The 22,491-nt window shown below is 42.9% G+C and overlaps 1 protein-coding gene across 8 annotated transcripts in view; it reads left to right on the forward strand.

The window, feature by feature from the left end:
* MSI1 (musashi RNA binding protein 1) overlaps positions 1-22,491 on the forward strand; it is a 755,253-nt gene that overhangs the window by 268,779 nt on the left and 463,983 nt on the right. For all 8 annotated transcript variants that reach the window (XM_044068892.1, XM_044068894.1, XM_044068889.1 and 5 more), the window contains exon 6: positions 11,824-11,916. In XM_044068892.1, the coding sequence (XP_043924827.1) occupies positions 11,824-11,916 (93 nt within the window). The remainder of the gene's footprint in view (positions 1-11,823; positions 11,917-22,491) is intronic.

A 22,491-nucleotide genomic window follows, 5' to 3' on the forward strand; every position in this document is an offset into this window, starting at 1 on the left:
CTTCTTCATGGGCATGCGCCGTGATGAGCCATACTGATGTGGTTCCACTAAAGTTTAAAGATCATTCTTTACTTCACTCAAGTTGCTTGCCTTGTGTAGTTCTGGAAGCTGCTGGCTTCTGCAGTGTTTAACAGTTTACATCACTGCTTGATTTCTTAGTCCACGTTTCTGGCCATGAAAAGCACTCCTAAATTTGCTAGTTCTTGCATTTTTCTTTTTAAGTGACCACTTGACTGAACCAGTGGCTCCTCTGCCTTCACCCAGCTGGTCTATTTGTTCCTTCTAAGGGTATAGGACTAGGCTGTTTGGATAAGTTCACTAAGCCTATCCATTCCAAATTGTACTGGGTTGCTGGCTGAGTGAGGGTCTACCACCTAGTCATTCTCTGTCATTGAGCTGCCACCTTCTCCATTCAAGGCAGTGGCTGGGCCCATCCCCTTCCTGGAGCGAGAGCCAAATGGGCTATTCATCTCCTCAGATGGAGCTCACCAACCCCATTTGCTTTTGAAAGGGAAGGGTTTGAGTAGGGCCTGGGCCAGTTAGTAAGTCAGGCACTGCTGCCTACCGTGGAAGTGTGTGCACCTTCACATACTCTCACGCTATTTCCAGAGTTTAATACTGCTTGGCAGCATGTATACAGCAGGGCTGTGCCCCATGGGGGCTTCCCCTAGTGATCCTGATAGGTATCATCTAAGCACTGAGACAGAGTTGGCCTCTTCTAAGGGAAGAGCCATTATTAACCATTAACCATTGTTAACATTAACTGTCATCCTTCCTGGCCTGTTCACTCTCATACCCCAGTTGTTAACTGAACACAGGTTGCCTGGGTCACATTTGGGGCTTCATCCCTATGTGCCACTGTAGTGGGCTTGGTTCCTGCTTTCTTGTATCACTGAAAGTCATTGTTGGATTTGATGTTCCTTATGTTTCTTTGGGAGACGCATGCATGTTTTGAAAGTAATATACGACTGACAGTTTGTGTCAGAATTACAAAAAGCCACTTTCACTGATCATTGCCTATGCTGTTTTTTCCTCACTGTTTTGCAACCATGGAATTGGTATGGGAGTCTCCCCTTACATAGGGGTGCAGAGAGGCTTGGCTTCCTGTTTGTGTTCTTTAGTTAAATAGTGATCAGATCATCATCCAGCTATCCTTCCACAGTCCACAACCCCTTCTTCCCATTTTTGTACATGGAGTCGAGGGTGTCACTTCAACAGTGACAATATCTGGAGCCAAGGTAGTCTGGGGGCAGCCTTATCGACATGTAAGGTTCCAGTCCTGTCTGTTGGGTAGAAAAGCCACTTGGCATGGAAGTGAGCACTGGAGCAGAGTACTGCTGCAGCAGAAGTGTCAGAGCAGCATCTCACATGATCAGAAAAGGATCTCCTACTCTTGTGTCTTGTGTAGAGCTGAGCCATGTGGCCCACTGGTAGTCTGGGAACGGGCTTTGTGCATGGTCCTGCATCCTAGAGAAGGAAGCTCCTGCACCTTGTACGGGGAGGCCACAATGGCGTATGATGCTGCCAGTTAAGTGACAGCTACTTCCCTCTGTGCCTGGAAGGCTGCAATTTTTGGTGACAGCTTAGTGCAGAATTTTCAAAGTGCTCATTGTCTCTGTGGCCTGGCCAGAGATGGGAGATTTTCACGTTTTTTCTTATTTTTATATAGATGGTCTTTGTTTTTGTGTGTGGTACCAAGGCTACTGCAAGGTTTTGCAGAGGAATCCAGGAAGGTGCTGGTCATTGCATTCATATTTTGGGGCATGGTTCTTGTTTATCTGACACCTGACATATGAAAGTCTGTTGTGGTTTTCCACTTACTGTAACCTTGTTCATGCGTAGTCACTTGTGTACCGCTGCCCCTCTTGTTTATCGTGTTCATGTGTAGTCCCTGACATCACTAGATTTGGGGTGTCCTGCTCCTTTTTGATGTCTGTATTAAAGTATCTGCTTACAGTATAGGTCACTCTTGTTAGAACTTTGATTCCTGTTTTCTTATGACTGTACTTATCATTTCTAAGATTAGTTCTACATTTTTTATTTAATACTGTCTTGCATCATGTGAAGAATCCCTTGTTAACAGCATTCATGGAAACATAAACAAGTGCTTTCCTTGGTAGAGACTCTGTATAGCTCTGGTAATGTTCGTTACAGTACAGGCATTCAGCTTGACAGAAGGTGCAGTTTTCAGAGATGGTTAAGCTGTCTGCTTTTTCTGACAGACGTGTATTCGGTCTGTGTAGGTTATAACCACTTTGTTTTGTTCTTAGTTGTCAAATTAATGTACCCTTGTGCTATACAAGTTTTGTACCAAGAATTCTTTCACAGTTTTTCCAAAAAGAGATCCTTCACATGCTGCAAGGCAGTATTAAATGAGCATTGCTGATATTTCTTCAATAAAAGTAGCAGCCAGTTATGTGAGCACCTACACTGGTCTATTCTATTGGAATTGGTAACGCTGAAGAGCTACCTTACCTGTATGAAATATTTAATAACACAGAAAATATGGTGCAGACTGGTAAAAGGAGGCAGAAACTACAAAACTCTGACTTTATCTGTAGTTCCATTGTAGCCTAAATGTACTGTGGGGCTGGTCTGCAGTGCTGTAACACTTGTGAAATTAAATGTTTCTGTCTGGGAGGATTTTACATATTTTTGTTAGGTTTACTAAATTCGTTGAGTGAATTAGTAATGGAATATAGCATACAAATCGGTGTGCTGTGGCGACATTCTCATTAAGGCTGTCCCATGGGTTCATTCGCTATCACAATTGATGGCACTGTGTAAGCTGAATAGGTGACGACCTAGCTCTTTTGGTGCCTTGTTCCTGTTCCTGAGGATGACCGTTTTAGAACACTAATGCTGAAAGTTGTGCTCATAGAGCAGATACTTATGTTGGTGACCTCACCACACACCCCCCGCAGCCTGTAGGCCCCAGCTATGAGCTGCATTTTAAACATTACAAACTACCACATAATGTTTTCTTCCCTGAAGAATTGCATTCAGTAAAGTAAGTTAAGTCAGTCTTTCTGTTAGAAGGTAGCCTGTTTTCTCAGTCCCACTGCACCTTAAGTCATAGTGTTGCTTCTCCTTTAAATAAGTTCATAGGGGGTTACTAGGCTAATGGCCCTAGGGCCTTTACAAGTCTAGCCATGATAGGGGGTTACTAGGCTAATGGCCCTAGGGCCTTTACAAGTCTAGCCATGATAGGGAGTTACTAGGCTAATGGCCCTAGGGCCTTTACAAGTCTAGCCATGATAGGGCGTTACTAGGCTAATGGCCCTAGGACCTTTACAAGTCTAGCCATGATAGGGCGTTACTAGGCTAATGGCCCTAGGGCCTTTACAAGTCTAGCCATGATAGGGGGCTACTAGGCTAATGGCCCCAGTCTAGCCATGATAGGGGGTTACTAGGCTAATGGCCCTAGGGCCTTTACAAGTCTAGCCATGATAGGGGGTTACTAGGCTAATGGCCCAAGTCTAGCCATGTAGGGGAGTTTAGGCTAATGGCCCCTAGGACCTTACAAAGTCTAGCCATGATAGGGGGTTACTAGGCTAATGGCCCAAGTCTAGCCATGATAGGGAGTTACTAGGCTAATGGCCCTAGGGCCTTTACAAGTCTAGCCATGATAGGGGGTTACTAGGCTAATGGCCCTAGGGCCTTTACAAGTCTAGCCATGATAGGGGGTTACTAGGCTAATGGCCCAAGTCTAGCCATGATAGTGGGTTACTAGGCTAATGGCCCTAGGGCCTTTACAAGTCTAGCCATGATAGGGGGTTACTAGGCTGATGGCCCTAGGGCCTTTACAAGTCTAGCCATGATAGTGGGTTACTAGGCTAATGGCCCTTGGGCCTTTACAAGTCTAGCCATGATAGGGGGTTACTAGGCTAATGGCCCAAGTCTAGCCATGATAGGGAGTTACTAGGCTAATGGCCCTAGGACCTTTACAAGTCTAGCCATGATAGGGGGTTACTAGGCTAATGGCCCAAGTCTAGCCATGATAGGGAGTTACTAGGCTAATGGCCCTAGGACCTTTACAAGTCTAGCCATGATAGGATCTAGCCATGATAGGGGGTTACTAGGCTAATGGCCCTAGGGCCTTTACAAGTCTAGCCATGATAGGGGGTTACTAGGCTAATGGCCGTAGGGCCTTTACAAGTCTAGCCATGATAGGGGGTTACTAGGCTAATGGCCCAAGTCTAGCCATGATAGGGAGTTACTAGGCTAATGGCCCTAGGACCTTTACAAGTCTAGCCATGATAGGGGGTTACTAGGCTAATGGCCCAAGTCTAGCCATGATAGGGAGTTACTAGGCTAATGGCCCTAGGGCCTTTACAAGTCTAGCCATGATAGGGCGTTACTAGGCTAATGGCCCTAGGACCTTTACAAGTCTAGCCAAGATAGGGGGTTACTAGGCTAATGGTCCTAGGGCCTTTACAAGTCTAGCCATGATAGGGAGTTACTAGGCTAATGGCCCTAGGACCTTTACAAGTCTAGCCATGATAGGGCGTTACTAGGCTAATGGCCCTAGGACCTTTACAAGTCTAGCCATGATAGGGGGTTACTAGGCTAATGGCCCTAGGGCCTTTACAAGTCTAGCCATGATAGGGGGTTACTAGGCTAATGGCCCTAGGACCTTTACAAGTCTAGCCATGATAGGGGTTACTAGGCTAATGGCCCTAGGGCCTTTACAAGTCTAGCCATGATAGGGGGTTACTAGGCTAATGGCCCTAGGGCCTTTACAAGTCTAGCCATGATAGGGGTTACTAGGCTAATGGCCCTAGGGCCTTTACAAGTCTAGCCATGATAGTGGGTTACTAGGCTAATGGCCCTTGGGCCTTTACAAGTCTAGCCATGATAGGGGGTTACTAGGCTAATGGCCCTAGGACCTTTACAAGTCTAGCCATGATAGGGGGTTACTAGGCTAATGGCCCTAGGGCCTTTACAAGTCTAGCCATGATAGGGGGTTACTAGGCTAATGGCCCTAGGGCCTTTACAAGTCTAGCCATGTAAAAACATGAGTACCCTTATTGTCATACTTAGACGGTCATTAGAGCGATTTTGTGATCAGTGCTAGCTGCCCCTCTCCATGAGGGATATAGGTGCCACCCCCAGAATGAATTTACAGTCGCCCATCCAGTTGTCAAGGTTGTGCTTTAATAGGGTTATTGAGGAGTTCTGCTTCAGATGGCGTGGGAGCTTATTCTAAAGGAGCAGTAATTGCTTGGAGATGTATCTCTCTCTCCAGCATGTTCTGTTAATGTCACAGGTTAGTATGAGATCCCTGGAGCGAGGTGTTCGTGTCCCATTTGATTTGTGAATTTGCAGCAGTTCCATTGGGGCAGGGCCCAAGACTGCTCTGTAGGCTAGGTACAGGTCATCTCTCAGCAGCCTGTATGATCCAGAGTACACTGACAAGACTTGGTCTTTCCATGTATGTCATGTTTTGGAGACAGTGGATTCTCTTGGTAAGAAACCTCTGTGGTCTCTGCAGTTGCTGCAGGTGTCTGGTGAGGTACTTACAGAAGAGAGCATTCTAATCAGTTAATGGTCTGATATGGGTCAAATACAGTGGCGCTATAACCTCCCTGGTTGTGGATGTGATGCCCTTATGAGATGCGCAATGTAGAATGCTTTTCTTACCACTGCGGACACCTAGTGATCGAAGTTTAGATTGCTGTCAACCTGTGTTCCCAAATCTGCCACTGCTGAGTTTGAGCTTAGAGGGATGCTATCTGTATCATAATTAGCAGGACTACTTCTTTGCCGAAGGAGATAGAGGCATTTTTTGTCATTTAGTTTGGCACCAATCATTTGTCTGCATCCGGCCTTTCTATAATATGTTAACATCATTGGGGGACTCTGTGATTGCATCCAGTTTACAGTCATTTGCAAACTTGGTAAGCCACAGGCCATCTGTCTTCAGCTGGACTTCTGAGAAATAGATTTCAGACAGTAGAGTGCCCAGCACAGATCCTTGCTGTACCTCATTGGAAGTGTGTGTTCTGTTAGTAAGCCAGTTGGCTACCCATCTAGTAATGTATGGGATAATCCCAAGCTGGGAGAGTTTCTGTATAACATTTGAATGGGGGATTGTGTCAAAAGCCTTGGCTAAATGTAGATAGGCAGTATATAATGTTTTGCCCTCATCCAGGGCTTTGACATCCTCGAAGTCCACCAGGTTTAATAAGCAAGATCTACCCTTGATGAAGCCAAACCGTGTCCGGTCAAGAGTTTGAAGGTCGCCTGTGTCCTTGTGGATAAGGTCCATGATGATTCTTTCCATGGCCTTACAGATAAGGCTGGTTAGGTTTACGGATCGGTAGTTTCCAGAGTCAGTTGATGGACCCCCCTTTGTGCAAGGGGATTACTGCTGCTTTTTTCCACTCTGCCGGCACAAAGCCAATTCTCAGGTTATGGTTAAAGAGAGTGCAGAGTGGTTCTGCTAGATCCACAGAGGCTGTGTTTTTGGCCTTGGAGAATGCTTGTATGACCTGTTCTTTGGGGCTACTTGGTAGATGACTGGTGTTGGGAATGCTTTGGGGTATGTCAGGTGGGGCCAGGGTTGAAGCTATTGCCAGATTTGTTGGTTAGCAGGTTGGCAGTTTCCTTTGGTTCAGCATGAGTAGTACCATCCATTATATGTTCGTGTCACAGCTGGGCATTCTCTCCTAGGTTTCGGACGTAGCTAAATAATGCATTATGATTGTCTTTTGCTAGGGATGCTAATTCAGACTTGTAGCTAGCCGTAGAGGACTTGGCAGGATATCTGATAGGTTTGTTCAAGCTGTGGAGGGTATTCTTCTACTGTTGAGTTAGTTCTGTTCTGTCCTTCACTCCAGATAGTAGTCGTATAGTAAGGATTATTGCCGTATGCTGTTACCAAGATGTATCCATCTCTTGTAGCATTGTGATTACGATCGCATGGTTACTCGTATTTAAAGGAATCCCTCAATGTGATGATGTCATCCGACATATTTAGCCCGCTTCTCCTTCCAGCCTAATGTCCTTCTCCTTTATCATCTAGGACCCAGGGACTGTAGACAGAACACGATCCTATCTGTAATCTTAGTGCTTACTTTTGTTTTTGTTTTGTCAGTGCTAGTAAACTTTATTATAGAGCATGGAAACAAAATTGATTTTAAACCTGTTTGTTGTAGTAAGGTGTTTTTGACAGAGCCATTAGCAAGTTGCTTGTTAATTAGGTTGCTGGCTTCTTGACATTTAAGCATTACCAAACCCTAGGGTTTTGGTTGCCAAGAAGCTTGTGATACAAACAACTCTGCTCAGTGATTCTGTCAAGTCATAGGTGGCTGGAGTTATCCATACACCTGGATGCTTTCAGAATGGCTTCAAGGTTTGATGCAAAAAAAAAAAAAATAGGTACATGGCAGCCCTTCTGGCTTTTGGTATTGCTGCATGACTGACCTTACCTTTTTGTCATGACATCCTGTTTGGGAGATAACCCCATAGAATGGGCAGACCCCCCCCCCTCCAAAGAGTTAAAAAAAAAAAAATTCTAGTTCAGCCATTTTTTTCCAATGGTTAGTTTTTTTTTTTCCTCAGAGGAAAATGTTTTATTTTTTTATGAATTCCTTCACAGAGGCTGTGATTGCAAATGGTGTGTTGTGGTCAGTGTACTACCCTGGCTAACTAACTAAGTTATCTTTTTCAGAATTTCCTGCTTCACCTCTGGTAGGTTTTGTAACAAATCTATACACCTGGATATGGTCTGATTTATCAGTCGTTTTTTTGCAATTTTTTTTTTTAATCTTTCAGCACTTGATAGAATTGTCGATTGACATGCTTACCCCCCAAAACAAAGGAGCATTAATGAGTTCATTTTTCCACTTGCCTGTCGTTTTATGTAGAATGTGTGTAACACAGTTCCATGTGAGTACTTGTATCTGCTTTTACTATTGGCAGCGCTATGCTTGTACTTTTGCAAGTGGATATTATGCAGAATATCTTCACAGATGTGGGGAGTTCTTGTATGTTCTCTGTTTTATAACTTTATGCAGTCTGAATTAAGCTCCCTTTGTGTCTTAAAAGGGTATGTGGACAAACCCACGCACCTGGTTAGAAGAGTGATTAAGTAAGTTGCTCCCATTTTGGCTTCTTTTGGGTAGTTACATGAAATGGAATGTGGTACTACAGCCTTGTGATTGGGAATTGGTGAGATTACTTTTAATTTCTCGAATTTCAACCTGCTGCTGGCTGAACTACCATCTTTGTCATTTAAAAAAGGTTTGGCCTTCTACATCCAGGGGCATTTACTTTACTTAACAAGTATCATAGGAAAAACTAGGGCACAAAGTGGTGCTTTCACTGGGCTGAGAGTAGCCATCACTGTCCCCTTTTCTGTGGACTTTTGTTTTCTCCACATACTTTTACTCCCTTAATGGTACATTCGACTTGTATCCTTGGCTTCTGCTCTGTGATGATTACCCTTGTTTGGTTACTAGTCGCTTTCTTTTAAAGTGGACAGCTCAGAGTCTACAAAAGTGCATCAGTATTCTTCTGTACCTTTCAGTGGACAGTTAACTCTTGCCTCCTGTGTTGACACAGACCTGTATTCAAGATGGATAAAAGGTTAATATCGAGTTGTATTTTATACGTCTTTTGTCTTTTGGGTGCACAAATAGTTCTGCCCATGTCTCGGGCATTGTTTACCTACTTCTGTTGGTCGCTGCACCTGTCCAGCAGTTCATGTTCTTCTTCATCTGCTTCTTTCATTGCATTACTTTTACTGTGTGTGTGTGTGTGTGTGTGTGTGTGTGTGTGTGTGTGTGTGTGTGTGTGTGTGTGTATATATGTGTATATATCTATATATATATACATATATGTGTATATATCTATATATAATGTGTGTGTGTGTGTTAGGCCATGTGCAGTCATTCCTGAACAAATGCTTTTAAAATATGCTTTTAGAAGTGTAGGAGCTGAACTGATTGTTTGAATCGACTGCAGAACAAGTGTAAATGGAGTTGGTGGCAGCAGAGGGGAGAGCAGGTGCAACACCACCGCTTTGTTTTGTTTCATTACACATTCTAGAAAAATAATCTTTACATAAGTAGTCACTAGATGTGTGATGATCTTGAAAGTATCTTTTTGAAAAAGTTTGATTGATTATACTAGAGTACTCCGTCCTTAGTCCTTGTGTGTAAATTATGTTTTATTTATGAGATGGCTAACAGTGTTCTTTGAATTTCCACACTTTGCAGACGTTTTCCTGTTTACAAGTAGTTACAAGCAAGAAGCAGAAAAAAGAAGCCAGATACTGTATTAACAGACTATTATGATGGGACAGATGAGCCTTTTCTTTGTATGTGGCACATATGCATATTCTGTTTTTTTTTTTTTCGTTTTTTTTTCCCAAATAATTTTTATTAGTTTTATAAACTTGAAAACATACAATTCAGATGTAACAAAAGAACATAAAATTAACTGTATACACGGGTCCACACCAGTAAGACAGTAAAACAAATCATTAGTACTTTAACAATAGATCGTTCAGTTTTTGCCAATGTTTTTTCGGATGAGTCATATTTGATGTCCTTATGTTTAGAGTTGAGAGTTCTTTCTTGCATACAGTTTTAGCTAAAATAAGAAAACCGTTAAAAGACAAAGCAGATTTACATTTCCAATTTATTGTAATTATTTTTCTAGCTTTTGATAAAGTTGACCAAAGGAGAGGCAATTGTGATCTGGGGACAATATCTGGTACTGGAGCATTAAACAAAATGAGTCAGATATAAAACATTTATCTGTCTACAGTGCCTGAGAACATTTTTTGAATTCATTCCAAAAAGGAGTGTTCATACCTTTTCTGTAGTAAACTTTTGTGAGGTGAAATGTCAGTTGTTGGGCTGTTTTAACCCTCTGTAAAAGTTTGGCTTACTGCACTTTATCTGATGGTGGTAGGTGAGGGCACGCAAGTGGATATTATATGATAGCTTCACAGAGGTGGGGAGTCCCTGAGTAACATGCTTCAGTAGTATATGTACCGGGGTATGTAATATATATCCTCGTTGAGCTGTGGATTCAGTGTGTATTAACTGAAACATTTAGATTGTGTCTTTGAACCCACAGTGATTTGTTTATATACCTGTGAACATGTTTATTGCAATTGCTGTAAGTGCCAGTTTACCTGGTTGTCGGATATTAAATAAACTACATTTGTGTGTTAATTCAAAATGAAAGTCGCAGTGTTGCAAGTTCTTCCTGTTGCTACAAGCTGCTTTGTTGTGATGAAGCTTGTATTTTATAAGTCTCTTGTATTTGTAGATGCAGTACTTGTGTCTAAATGTGATGGGTTTGGTATGTTTAGTGTTTTGAGACGTACTACCTCTTTTTTTCCAGGTAGCTGTAAGTTAAGTCATGATATGTTCATATGTTAAGTATATTTTAACATTAAACTGTGGGTTAAAATAGATTAGTGGATATAAAATTCATTTTGGCTCATGGAGAGTCTGTGTACCACTTATCACACATTTGGCTTGTCAGAATGTCCCACTCCTGCCTAGGTTGGAGTCTTTTTTACCTCCCAATAGTCTAGCTTGTGGTTAGGAGCAAAGCTTTTTGCAGAGTTGCCTTTGTTGGCTCTCTAAGGCGTGGTAACACTCTGCCATGTTACTGGCTTAGATTTCTGCCCTGAGGATATGATAACATTTTTTTATTTTTTTTATTTTCTGGACTAGAAACACTTATGATAGGTTCGCTGAAAGTTCTGCCGTGTTTGCCTGGCATGTGATGTCACTTGCCCCACTGATTTCTTTCGTCTGGCTGTTCTGTTTCCGCCATGCATGGTGGACTGGCACTTCAGATCCTAGGCCTGCGGTGGACTACATTACCTTGAGCTCTTTACTTTTGTGGGCCTCATAAGCTCATTTTTTTTCTGTTCTACTAGACCTCACCAGTTCAGGAGTCTTCCCCTCGCCAGTTTGTGTCATTCGCACATCCGATTTCCCATTGCATCATTTCCTTAATGCAGGCTACATGTGACCTCTCCAGCACTTCTGTTTTTTTCTCAAACATTGTATATAGCGACATCGACTAATCATCCTCTACCTGGAAATCCTAGTGCCCCCCCCCCCACTTCATATGTACTGGAAGTAAATACCTGTATACCTGCTTGCATTAAATATTTAATGATTAAACAGAGCTGAACTGAATAGCATGGTACCTGCTTTCTCATCTGGCATTAATCATTACATGAACTGTATCAGCAGAATCCTTTGTCCTTTTGATCCATTCAGCATCCATCACATTTCAGCAACATTTGCACACGTGTTTCCTGTGCACCTCTGTAGTTTTTCACATCTATTCCCTGTACTGGTAAAGTGTTGCACGCACTTTTTAGTGATTGAGAACAAAGTACTTCCTTTCATCTCCTTTGACTGTTTATGTACTTACTGCTGTGCTTAAGACTCCTTTTACTTCTGGATCCCAAGTTTTGTCATTTTCTTCTGAGACCATTGCACATGTCCATAAGTTATATTCATAAATACATAGAATAAGCTAGAACAATTTTCAGGCAGTTGGGAAATGTTTTAGATGCCTGTAAAAAATTTGCAGGTTTTATTATTTTGAATGTACTTTTCTCATGATGGATCATTTTTGCTAGTTCATATTGACCTTTCGCTTGGTTTTCCTTCAGGTTTTATTATTTTGAATGTACTTTTCTCATTTTTGCTAGTTCATTTTAATTTTTGCTAGTTCATATTGACCTTTTGCTTGTTTTTCCTTCAGGTTTTATTATTTTGAATGTACTTTTCTCGTTTTTGCTAGTTCATATTGACCTTTCGCTTGGTTTTCCCTCAGATGGTGACACGAACAAAGAAAATTTTTGTTGGCGGTTTGTCTGTGAATACCACAGTCGAAGACGTGAAACAATACTTTGAACAGTTTGGAAAGGTAGGTCTTTTTAACTACTATCTTAAAAGGGACTTGCATGATTAGATTATTTTCCATACAAGCTTTCAGAATTACAGTGGATGCATTCGGACTGCGAGCAGTTTCTGTATCCCCCATGGTGTTGAGGATAAGCAATCCAGTATCTTAGCTGTGGTCTGCATTTGATTACTCACAGTAGGTTTTGGATAGCTGTGGTGGACTTTTCGATTCTGTGTGTTCTCAGTAGTTTTGCTAGGACTTTACTTTGATTTCTCACTAAAAGGCAGGCCGTGTGGTTGAATGCATTTTGTTTCACTGAAAGGGTTGCGTTTGTTTGTAGTCTTTAGCTAAATGTCCAGTAAAACTATTTTGTACTTGTAGCAGACCCTCGCCTATGTGCATGTTAAATGTACTGCATATTTTTTCCGTGTTACTATGAACATCTTACGGTAAGTGTATGAAAAGATTGGTTATAAGCCTAGCTTCTCCAGACACAGCAGAGCAAGGGTCCGTTTACTAAAAGGAGCTTTCAGTAGATGCTTGGATGACCTTCTAAGCAGTCTTCATTAATATACTTCACCCTATCAAAAGGTACTGGTCAATGTTAGAGCCACTGGGGGGCACTTTTTAGACTTGGTGCCTCCCTTCTAAGGCAGTTTGTGGTTATGCATGAGAGAAGTGTCCTAACTGGAGCAGCAGACCACAACTTCCTCAGGTTTTTCCCAGCCAACATAGTGCTTTGCTTATCCTCAGAACATGCATTTTTGTAAGACTTGGTTTTGTAATTTCTCATCTTGGGCTTTTTGCAGATTCATTGGCAATGAGATGAAGTGTGCAAAACAGTAAACCAGAAAATGTATCTATGAATATGTGGTTATTAAAGAAAGTCACTGTACGGTCTGTGCCTCTATGAATATGTGATTATTAAAGAAAGTCACTGTACCTCTTGTATGATCAGTTTACAGCTCGGGTATCCTTTGCATTTTCTCCAAGGGGGTCCGCCACATTCCATTGTGTCATCAGCTGAAGGCTATCCAAGATATGTCTGCTAAAAAGGTTCCTCTTATCTTTCCTCTTGTAGTAGTAGTCCTAAATTAGGAGTACAGATTGTTCCCCTCCCCACCAACAACAAAAAATAAATGAGCCTTGGGAACTGTGATGGGATTGCAGAATTTAGGACTGCAGTTTATGTTCTCAGTCATTTGGCCTCAGCTCAAGAACTGGATAATACAGAGCAGAACCTGCCTCTTCATTACAGCAAAATATGAAAGGTAGTTGCAGCTGAGGTTTAGTTTCATCATTTAAAATCTCAGACTGTCTTGTACGCAGTTCAAGAATGGTATAATATTGAGTATCTTACTAACAAAATTCCCTGTGCTGCTGGTGTGAAACTCTAAATGGATATTGACTTGTGAGTTAAGATACTCAGCAGTAGGTCTGTACACAGGTAGGTTGACTGATAGGACACAGAGCGTTGTGGTAAGAGTGACATTAACACTAGTTAGAGAAGTGACTAGTGGAGCAGTATGGTTAGCTCTGTCCTGGATAGGACACAGAGTGTTGAGGTGAGAGTGACATTAACACTAATTAGGGAAGTGAATATGGAGCAGTACTGGGAGATCTGTCCTGGATGCACTACTGTTCAGTGTGTTTCTCAGACTTATCCCATGGTACAGAGAACAGGGATGACACAAACGTAGGTACAGCAGTGGAAGATGGGGGGAGGATTTAGCAAAGAATTTGGTAAAAATGAGCAGGTGGGTACAGAAGTTGCACATGAGATTTCATTGTAAACAAATGGAAACCCGTGTACTTGGGTCTCACCAACCCTGGTGTTTAATATGTGCTGGGGAAGTAGTACTGATGGCAGCACACCAAGAAAAATGACTAGAGGGTGTTGGTCACTCCTGGGTTAGTGCAGCGACGGCAACAAACAGAATGGTGGGATGTATCCTCAGGTGATGAGTTCTGCAAGCAAAGAGGTAATGCTTTTGCCCTGTAGGACCCTGGTCAGACAGTTCTGGAGGCCATGTAAGGAAAACAAAATGAGGCTGCTGAAAGAACCACAGGAACGCTGCCAGAAAGGTCTGTGGGATGAAGGAGAGGCCATGTAAGGTAAACAAAATGAGGCTGCTGAAAGGAACCACAGGAAAGCTACCATAAGAGGTCTGTGGGATGAAGGAGAAGCCATGTAAGGTAAACAAAATGAGGCTGCTGAAAGGAACTACAGGAAAGCTACCATAGAGGTCTGTGGGATGAAGGAGAGGCCATGTAAGGTAAACAAAATGAGGCTGCTGAAAGGAACCACAGGAAAGCTACCATAGAGGTCTGTGGGATGAAGGGAGAGGCCATGTAAGGTAAACAAAATGTGGCTGCTGAAAGGAACCACAGGAACGCTACCGGAAAGGTCTGTGGGATGGAGGACAGTCCATGTAAGGTTAACAAAATGAGGCTGCTGAAAGGAACTACAGGAAAGCTACCATAGAGGTCTGTGGGATGAAGGAGAGGCCATGTAAGGTAAACAAAATGAGGCTGATGAAAGGAACCACAGGAAAGCTACCATAGAGGTCTGTGGGATGAAGGAGAGGCCATGTAAGGTAAACAAAATGAGGCTGCTGAAAGGAACTACAGGAAAGCTACCAGAAAGGTCTGTGGGATGGAGGACAGTCCATGTAAGGTTAACAAAATGAGGCAGCTGAAAGGAACTACAGGAAAGCTACCATAGAGGTCTGTGGGATGAAGGAGAGGCCATGTAAGGTAAACAAAATGAGGCTGATGAAAGGAACCACAGGAAAGTTACCATAGAGGTCTGTGGGATGAAGGAGAGGCCATGTAAGGTAAACAAAATGAGGCTGATGAAAGGAACCACAGGAAAGCTACCATAGAGGTCTGTGGGATGAAGGAGAGGCCATGTAAGGTAAACAAAATGAGGCTGCTGAAAGGAACTACAGGAAAGCTACCAGAAAGGTCTGTGGGATGAAGGAGAATGAGTCTGACTACAGGATGAAAAGAAGACTTTAATCATCTTAGAAACATGGCTAAAGTATGATACTAAAATATGGTAGCATATTTGTGTATTTTCAGTAGCTAGAAAGCATTTAAAGTAAATAGGTAGGCTGTAGAGTAGGAGTAATGTACTCTTTCTTGTCAAGAAATGTTTTTCAGTGCCCTCTGCTAAAGCAAAGCTGTAGTTATGGAAATGCTGTTCTCTGAGCTGATACTGAGAGGCCACACCAGGCTCTTTATATCACTTACATGCATTCCTCTGCCGACTTGTATAAATTTTGAAGAAATAGTACAAGGGGCTTACAGGGTGGCACAGTGGTGCAGCAGTTAGTGTTGTTGTCTCACAGCAAGAGGTTTTCTGGTTCGATTCTCAGCTGGAGTGCCTTCTGTTTAGAGTCTGTATGTTGTCTGTGTTCGCATTGGTTTCCTCCAGGTGCTCCAGTTTCCTTCCACATTCCCAAGACATGCTGCAGGTGGATTGGACATTCTAAACTGGCCCTAGGTGTGAGTGTGTGCCTTCTGAGGAAGGTTGGGCGCCAGGCTGGCATCTTGACACCATAAAACTCTACTTCCACTCGTTCTGCAGACCGCTAATCAGCTGTGGTGACCCCTAACAAGAACAGCCAAAAAGAGATGAAGTACAAGGCGCTTACAAAGGTTACTGTGAAAGACATTTTATTCTAGTGGGAGACATGCAAGTCAATTGAATATATCTAGTTGCATCAGCTTTACAAAGAGCTTTGATGCAGGATAATCTAACTCAACATATTAAAAAAACCAAGAAGACCAAATATGAAAACAAATTAATTGTATACTTCTGGGTGCAGTCATTACTGATATTCAAGAAATGTATATCCATTTTGACTCAACAAGGTATGTAAGTGATCATTTGTATACTATCTGGATGTCCTTTAAAAGTCCTAAAAGCTGGTCAGTGTACACCTTGGGTAGCCCCATTTTTAACAACCAAAGTAAATGTACTGTTGGTACATGTAGCATGAGCCCTGGGTCATTTTCTCAGTGTACTGTGGATGTCCATGGTTATCATCTTTACTTCAGCCTCAGGTAAACGTCAGGATAATACCTGGAGAATGATGGGCAGTGCCTGTGAATGTCCATAGTTATTGTTATTCCCATCTTGTGTAAATGTCAGGGATAATACCTGGAGAATGATATGTGTTGCTTTCTGCATTTATTAAAATCACAGACAAGAGCTTGCATATGGACTACCAAAGCTGCTGAATCAAACTCTGAGAATAAAGCAGGTAGTTTTTTGATCAGTCACCCAAAGGGATTTTGGAAAACTGAAAGGCTGAACAAGTACTACCAGTGCAGGAACAAACAAGGCATCAGGTTCCACATTGTAATCAAGGCCCTTTAAATAGGTAAACTTACTGTACAACAACAGCCCATCTTATATCATAAGTGATGACCCCACTTCATAATTAGATTTAAGTTTCAGGAAACTGCTACAAGAATTACCAGACAAGTGCAGTCTCCTGGGTGGTAAGGTGTAGCCATCTTTCCTTGTAATAGCAACATGTTATTTCCAAACTGCTAAAGTATATTACTGTAGCCATTGCCTCAAGTACAGTTCTCGACTTAATCATTTAAGTCATTCCTGTACTTATAGAAGTGACTGCAGACCTATCTTAAGTTCCATATGGTCCCCATAGCAAAGCTACTAGAGAAAGTGGTAGCTATGGTGCCCAAACATCAGTACACACTATAAGTCATCTATGCTTACCTGGAAAAATTGTTGGCTCCCACTGCAATATTTGATGTGGCTTTTGAAACCATCAGTAACCCTTTGCTACTCGCAAAACTACATAGATGTGATTTTGGTCAATTACTTTGTCAAAGGTTTAGTAACTTCGTGAAAGATCAAACTTTTAGATCTGATGTTGTCAGTCTTTATTTTATCCTTGGCAGATGGGTTCGGTTCAGATTCCGGAACTGACTCAGCCATTATTACATCTTGCGCCAGCCAAAAACTCTCACACTTCACCTCTACACAGAATCCCTCTCTCTCTCTCAATTACCTCAGATCTCATTTGCCATTTTCTGAAAGTGATCACATCTAGCTACTACTCTTAAGCACTAGTGGGTTTAGGTAAATTTTTATTTATTCTTACAGTTTGTCTCATTTCCTTTTCCTTCTTTCTTGTTGCACTTAGTGTATTTCTCCAAGTATCATCGTTAATACTTTTCCCCTTTACACATTTATGTATTCCCCATTATCATTGTTGATAGTCCCCCAATAGTCTTTCTCCTGACCCTATACAAGCTTGTGTATTTCTACGACTGTCATCGTTGATAGTCCCCCCAATAGTCTTTCTTCTGACCCTATACACGCTTGTGTATTTCTACGACTATCATCGTTAATAGTCCCCCCAATAGTCTTTCTCCTGCCCCTATACACACTTGTGTATTTCTACGACTGTCATCGTTAATAAGTCCCCCCAATAGTCTACATGCTTGTGTATTTCTACGACTATCATCGTTGATAGTCCCCCCAATAGTCTTTCTCCTGACTCTATACACGCGTGTGTATTTCTACGACGGTCATCATTGATAGTCCCCCCAATAGTCTTTCTCCTGATTCTGTACACGCTTGTGTATTTCTGCAACTGTCATCGTTGATAGTCCCCCCAATAGTCTTTCTCCTGATTCTGTACACGCTTGTGTATTTCTGCGACTGTCATCGTTGATAGTCCCCCCAATAGTCTTTCTCCTGACGTGTATTTCTACGACGGTCATCATTGATAGTCCCCCCAATAGTCTTTCTCCTGATTCTGTACACGCTTGTGTATTTCTGCGACTGTCATCGTTGATAGTCCCCCCAATAGTCTTTCTCCTGATTCTGTACACGCTTGTGTATTTCTGCGACTGTCATCGTTGATAGTCCCCCCAATAGTCTTTCTCCTGATTCTGTGACGTTGTATATTTTCTCAGACTGTCATCATTTGATGTCCCCCAATAGTCTTTCTCCTTCCCCAATAGTCTTTCTCCTGATTCTGTACACGCGTGTGTATTTCTGCGACTGTCATCGTTGATGGTCCCCCCCAATAGTCTTTCTCCTGATTCTGTACACGCTTGTGTATTTCTGCGACGGTCATCGTTGATGGTCCTCTTTCCTTTTTTCCTTCTATTTTAAAATGTAAGTAAAAATAATACCTCTTCCGTTCCCGCTTTCCCTTGCTTTGTAGAGTGAGATTTCCTTAACATATGTTCTCTGTTTTCCCTGCTGTGACATGGCTGAGAAGGGTAAGGGCCCCTCGGGCTTCAAAAAATTCCAGAAGTGTGTCCATAAAATTACCCCATCAGACTTTCATTTATTATGTATGTATTGTTTTGGTCTTCACCAACTACAGGAAGATTGCAACATTTGTCACACCTTTAGCCACCGGGCTCTAGTGGAAAGGGGTAATAAGCTTATTTTAAAAGGACTTCTTCCTTTAGCTTTTGGTGAAGCATTGTGTGCTGGAGATAAAGCTAAGACAGATATTTCATCTCCTTCCTCGTCCTCTATAGAAAAATCAAAGAAAAGAAGTCTCTTGGTTCTGACCTCCCCTGAAAGCCAAAAAATTAAGACCTCGGCTGTGAAAGTTCCCATGGAACCAAAGGCTTCTGCTGTTGACACTCTGGTGTTGATGTGCATTCTGGCACTGATTGCAATTTCGAGCCCTTTGACGTCAAAGGCCTCTGTACAACAGTTGACTACTGCTTTATCTGATGAGACCAGTTTGCCTAGAACTACCTACTCTCCATCAATTGATCCCTTTACTGGGGAGTTCCCAGAAGTATTCTCGCAGAAGCCTAAGTCCCCTTCCACATTGTCCGTCCATTCCATCAGAAGTCTTTCAGAACTCGACACTGAGAGGCTAGTGAATAAAATTTTATAGGCTAGAGGGCTTTCAGGCCTCTTTTCTGTACTGACTCCTTTGGGTTTTGATACTGAAACTTCCTTTACACCATTAACTACTCCTTCTCTACCCTTCTTGGAGGTCTTAAAGTTCTGTGTTCCTGACCTCCCAGCACTTCGGCTCTGGAGTTGTTCGCTTCTTTAGAGCTGGTAGTCGCCCTGAACTCTTTGGTTGCTTCTGAACCAGAGACCTCATGGAGCTGTGGCTTCCCTGTCGGTTCTGGGGGACAGGTCCCAACTCCAAGTTTTTCAGAGCCATCCCTGCTCCTCAGAACTTCAGCTCGAATTAAGTTTGGCTCCAGCTACAGTCTCTAGGATTGATTCTTCAGAGCGGGAGTGACCCCTGTTCCAAGGCAGTCTTTCTCTGTTCCAGGCTCCCTTTCCTCTTCAGGAGGGGTTGGCCTTCAAGGCTGTGCAGAGGGCCCTTTGTCTTGTAGAGACTCAGTTGGTACCTTCCCCCTTGGAACAGCTATCTCCCTCTAGTTCAGTTTTTCCTCCTGCCTCTCCACTGGGACAGTGGGTGCTGAAGCCTCAGATATCACAGGCACAGGTACTGTCATTTTCTGATACCATCCCCAGATTATCCCTCTGAGGAGGTCCCTCAGAAAAGGAAGAGCAAGAGGAAGCACTTGGACACCCTCCCCCAGGAATCAATCACAGAAGACATATATTTCGATGAGGGGGAAGGGTCCCCATGGTCACCCCCTGATGAGGACTCATTTGGAGACATCTTGGAAATTTTAAAACAGAGGGGTGGCTGGAAGTCCCAAAACTCTTTCTCTGAGGAAGCAGTTTTCCTGCAGGTTTTTGGCACCCAGCTGTCTACCTCATGTGTGACTCTGCCCGCTGATGGACTCATTCAGTTGATTTCTCAGTGGACATGGAAGGCTCCAGACACCATCAAGCCCATCCCCAAAAGACAAGATAAGATACTTTCCACTCCCAAAGATAAAATAGTTTTGGGCTAAGAGGTTGGCTGTAGATACTGTGGTCGTAGTGGCAGCAATAAAAAGGAACTTTCTGAGGAGAGTTCCACTGTCCTTCTGCCCAATAGGGAGTCTTGGACCATGGACAGATTGGGAAGTGGGTCTACGATTCAGTGACCTTCACCATAAGGTCCTTGAATTTTTTGGCACATTTCATGAGACTGCAAAAGAATCTGATGAAAGTGTTGTCAGGCACCCTGGCAGGAGCTGTAGCTGAGAGAGTCCAAGAAAAAGTGGCTTCCCACTTAGCCACCCTGGTGTCTGTGTCCAATTCATCCATGAGGCTGATCACTCATACAGCTGAAGAGACATCTAGAGCATTGGGTACAGGCGTAGCTATAAGGAGACATGCATGGATGCGCCTATGTAACTTTGTGGAGCCATTCAAGTCATCTTTCATCAATGCTCCTTTTGACATTCTTGTTTGGCCGTTAAGTTTAAAGAGACTTTATCCAGGTGTGAGAAGGATGGTAAAGCCCTTTATGCTTTGGGCGTACATTTCTCTACCCCTAAAAGGTCCTTTAGGAACCAGAGGAGTGGTGGAAAAATGTGGTTCAAAAAATCCCAAGGGCTTTTCCAAGGCGCACATGGAGGGAATTCCCCCAAGGGCAGGGTGGGAACCAAAATGGAAGATGTCACCCTCCTGGCAGAGGTGGTCTGCAAAACCAGGGCTTCAGGGGTTCTTTCTTAGGCAAGCCCTTTCAGTGTTCCTGAAGGTAAGCTTGATTGTCTTCCTCTCAAGGCAGTCATGGGATACTTATCCTTGCACCTAAACAACTGACTAAACTTAAAGATTCCTGGGTGCAACAGATCATATCCAGAGGTTATAGCATTCCCTTTTCTCAGTCTCCCCCCATTCACAAGAAAATCCCTGATGTTCACCCAATCAGAGGGATTCAGCACTGCAAGAAATCCAGAAACTGCTGGACAAACGAGTGATCCAGCAAGTCCTGCCAGACCAAGAAGGTTCTGCAACCTACTCAAGATTCTTTTTAATGCCAAAAAAGACAGAGGACTGGAGAACAGATTTAGATCTCAGTGTACTTAACATGTCTGTTCGACAAACAAGGTTCAAGATGGTCATGATACAGACTATTCTCCCCTTTGTGAAGAAAGACTATTGGATATGCTCAGATCTTCAGGATGTGTATCACCATATAAAAATGGACAAACACTCCAGAGGGTTCCTCTGCTTCTGGCAGAGAACCAGTCACTACCAGTTCAGAGTACTCCCCTTTGGATTCACCACAGCCCCCTGGGTGTTCACCAAATGCATAGCAGTAGTAGCAGCTCACTTGAGACTGCAGGGATTTAGAGTGTTTCCGTACTTGGACAACTGGCTAATCGCTTCAGCCAAGCATCAATTAATAGTAGCCAGAGACTACACTCTCAACACCTGTGCCCGTCTGAGGATTACCATCAGTCTAGAAAAGTCACATTTAACCCCGACACAAAATTAGACTTCATAGAGGCAATACTGAATACTCAAACAATGATGTTCTGGAGGAAGAGATGCTATCAGAGAATTGTGGTTCAGGTTCAAAAGTTAATTCACAGAAAGAAGGTTCCAGCACGATTAGTCTTGCAAGCTCTAGGAACCATGACAGCTTCCATAACTCTAGTGCCGTTAGCCAGGTTACATATGAGAATTCTCCAATGGCTACTAGAGTCCCAGTGGTTTATCCTTCACCTGTTGTCAGACCAAATCTTAATCACCAACAGTTGGAAAATGGACCTTCTTTGGTGGATGCATTCCGAGCAAATTCTTTTCAGTCATCCCTTTGTTTTTCCAGAGCCCACGGCCATAGTGACCATGGATGCCTCCCAGATTGGGGGGGGGGGGCATTATCTAGGCAAGACGGTCCAAGGCACGGTCTCCATTAGAGGCCAACTTCCACATCAGTGTCCTCGGAGATAAGTGCAGTGCTTCTTGAGTTGCAGGCCTTTCAGACCGCTGTTCCTCAGGGGTGTATTGCAATTAAAATGGATAATATGTCAGTGGTTTGGTAAATCAGCAAGCAGGGAGGAACCAAGTCTTACCCCCTTTGTCGAGAAGCCATCAGAGTGTGACAGTGGGCGACCTTGTCCAACTGCTTTCTAATAGCAATGCACATTCCAGGGAGTTCCAGTGTGATTGCAGACAAGCAGATCAGATGCATCCTTCAGCCTCATGAGTGGTTTCTCAATCTCGAAGTGGCAAAAATTATATTCCATCATTGGGGTCAACCTTGCTGCGACCTGTTTGCCTCTCCCCTAAACAATAAGTACAGTAATTACTTCGCCCTGATTCCCCTCCAGGAAAGTCACCCAGAGACGCTGTCCTCCACGATTGACCCCCTGGTTTACTCTATGCCTTTCTCCCAGTAGCTCTAATTCCCAATTTTTTACAGAAATCTCAGATTGAAGAGTGCAGTATTTTATTTTATTTTTTATTTATTTTATTTTACATTTGTTAACTGGGTTAGTCTGGCTGAGCTTTTGGCTCATTTTCAGCAGAGACCCGGGGAGAAAAGCTCCTCAGGACTAGAAAACAATTTATTAAATTTTAGTAACATAGTAGTAACAATCAGCTATAGGATCTTACAAGCAGAGACTTGGAGAGAAAAAAAACATACTCAGCCAATTCAGTTATACAGAGTATTAACAATTGGCAGACAAGTATGTGAGTTGTTACAAACA

Source organism: Protopterus annectens, chromosome 4.part0 (genome assembly GCF_019279795.1).
Source record: "Protopterus annectens isolate FY-2018-M chromosome 4.part0, PAN1.0, whole genome shotgun sequence".
NCBI lineage: Eukaryota > Metazoa > Chordata > Ceratodontiformes > Protopteridae > Protopterus > Protopterus annectens.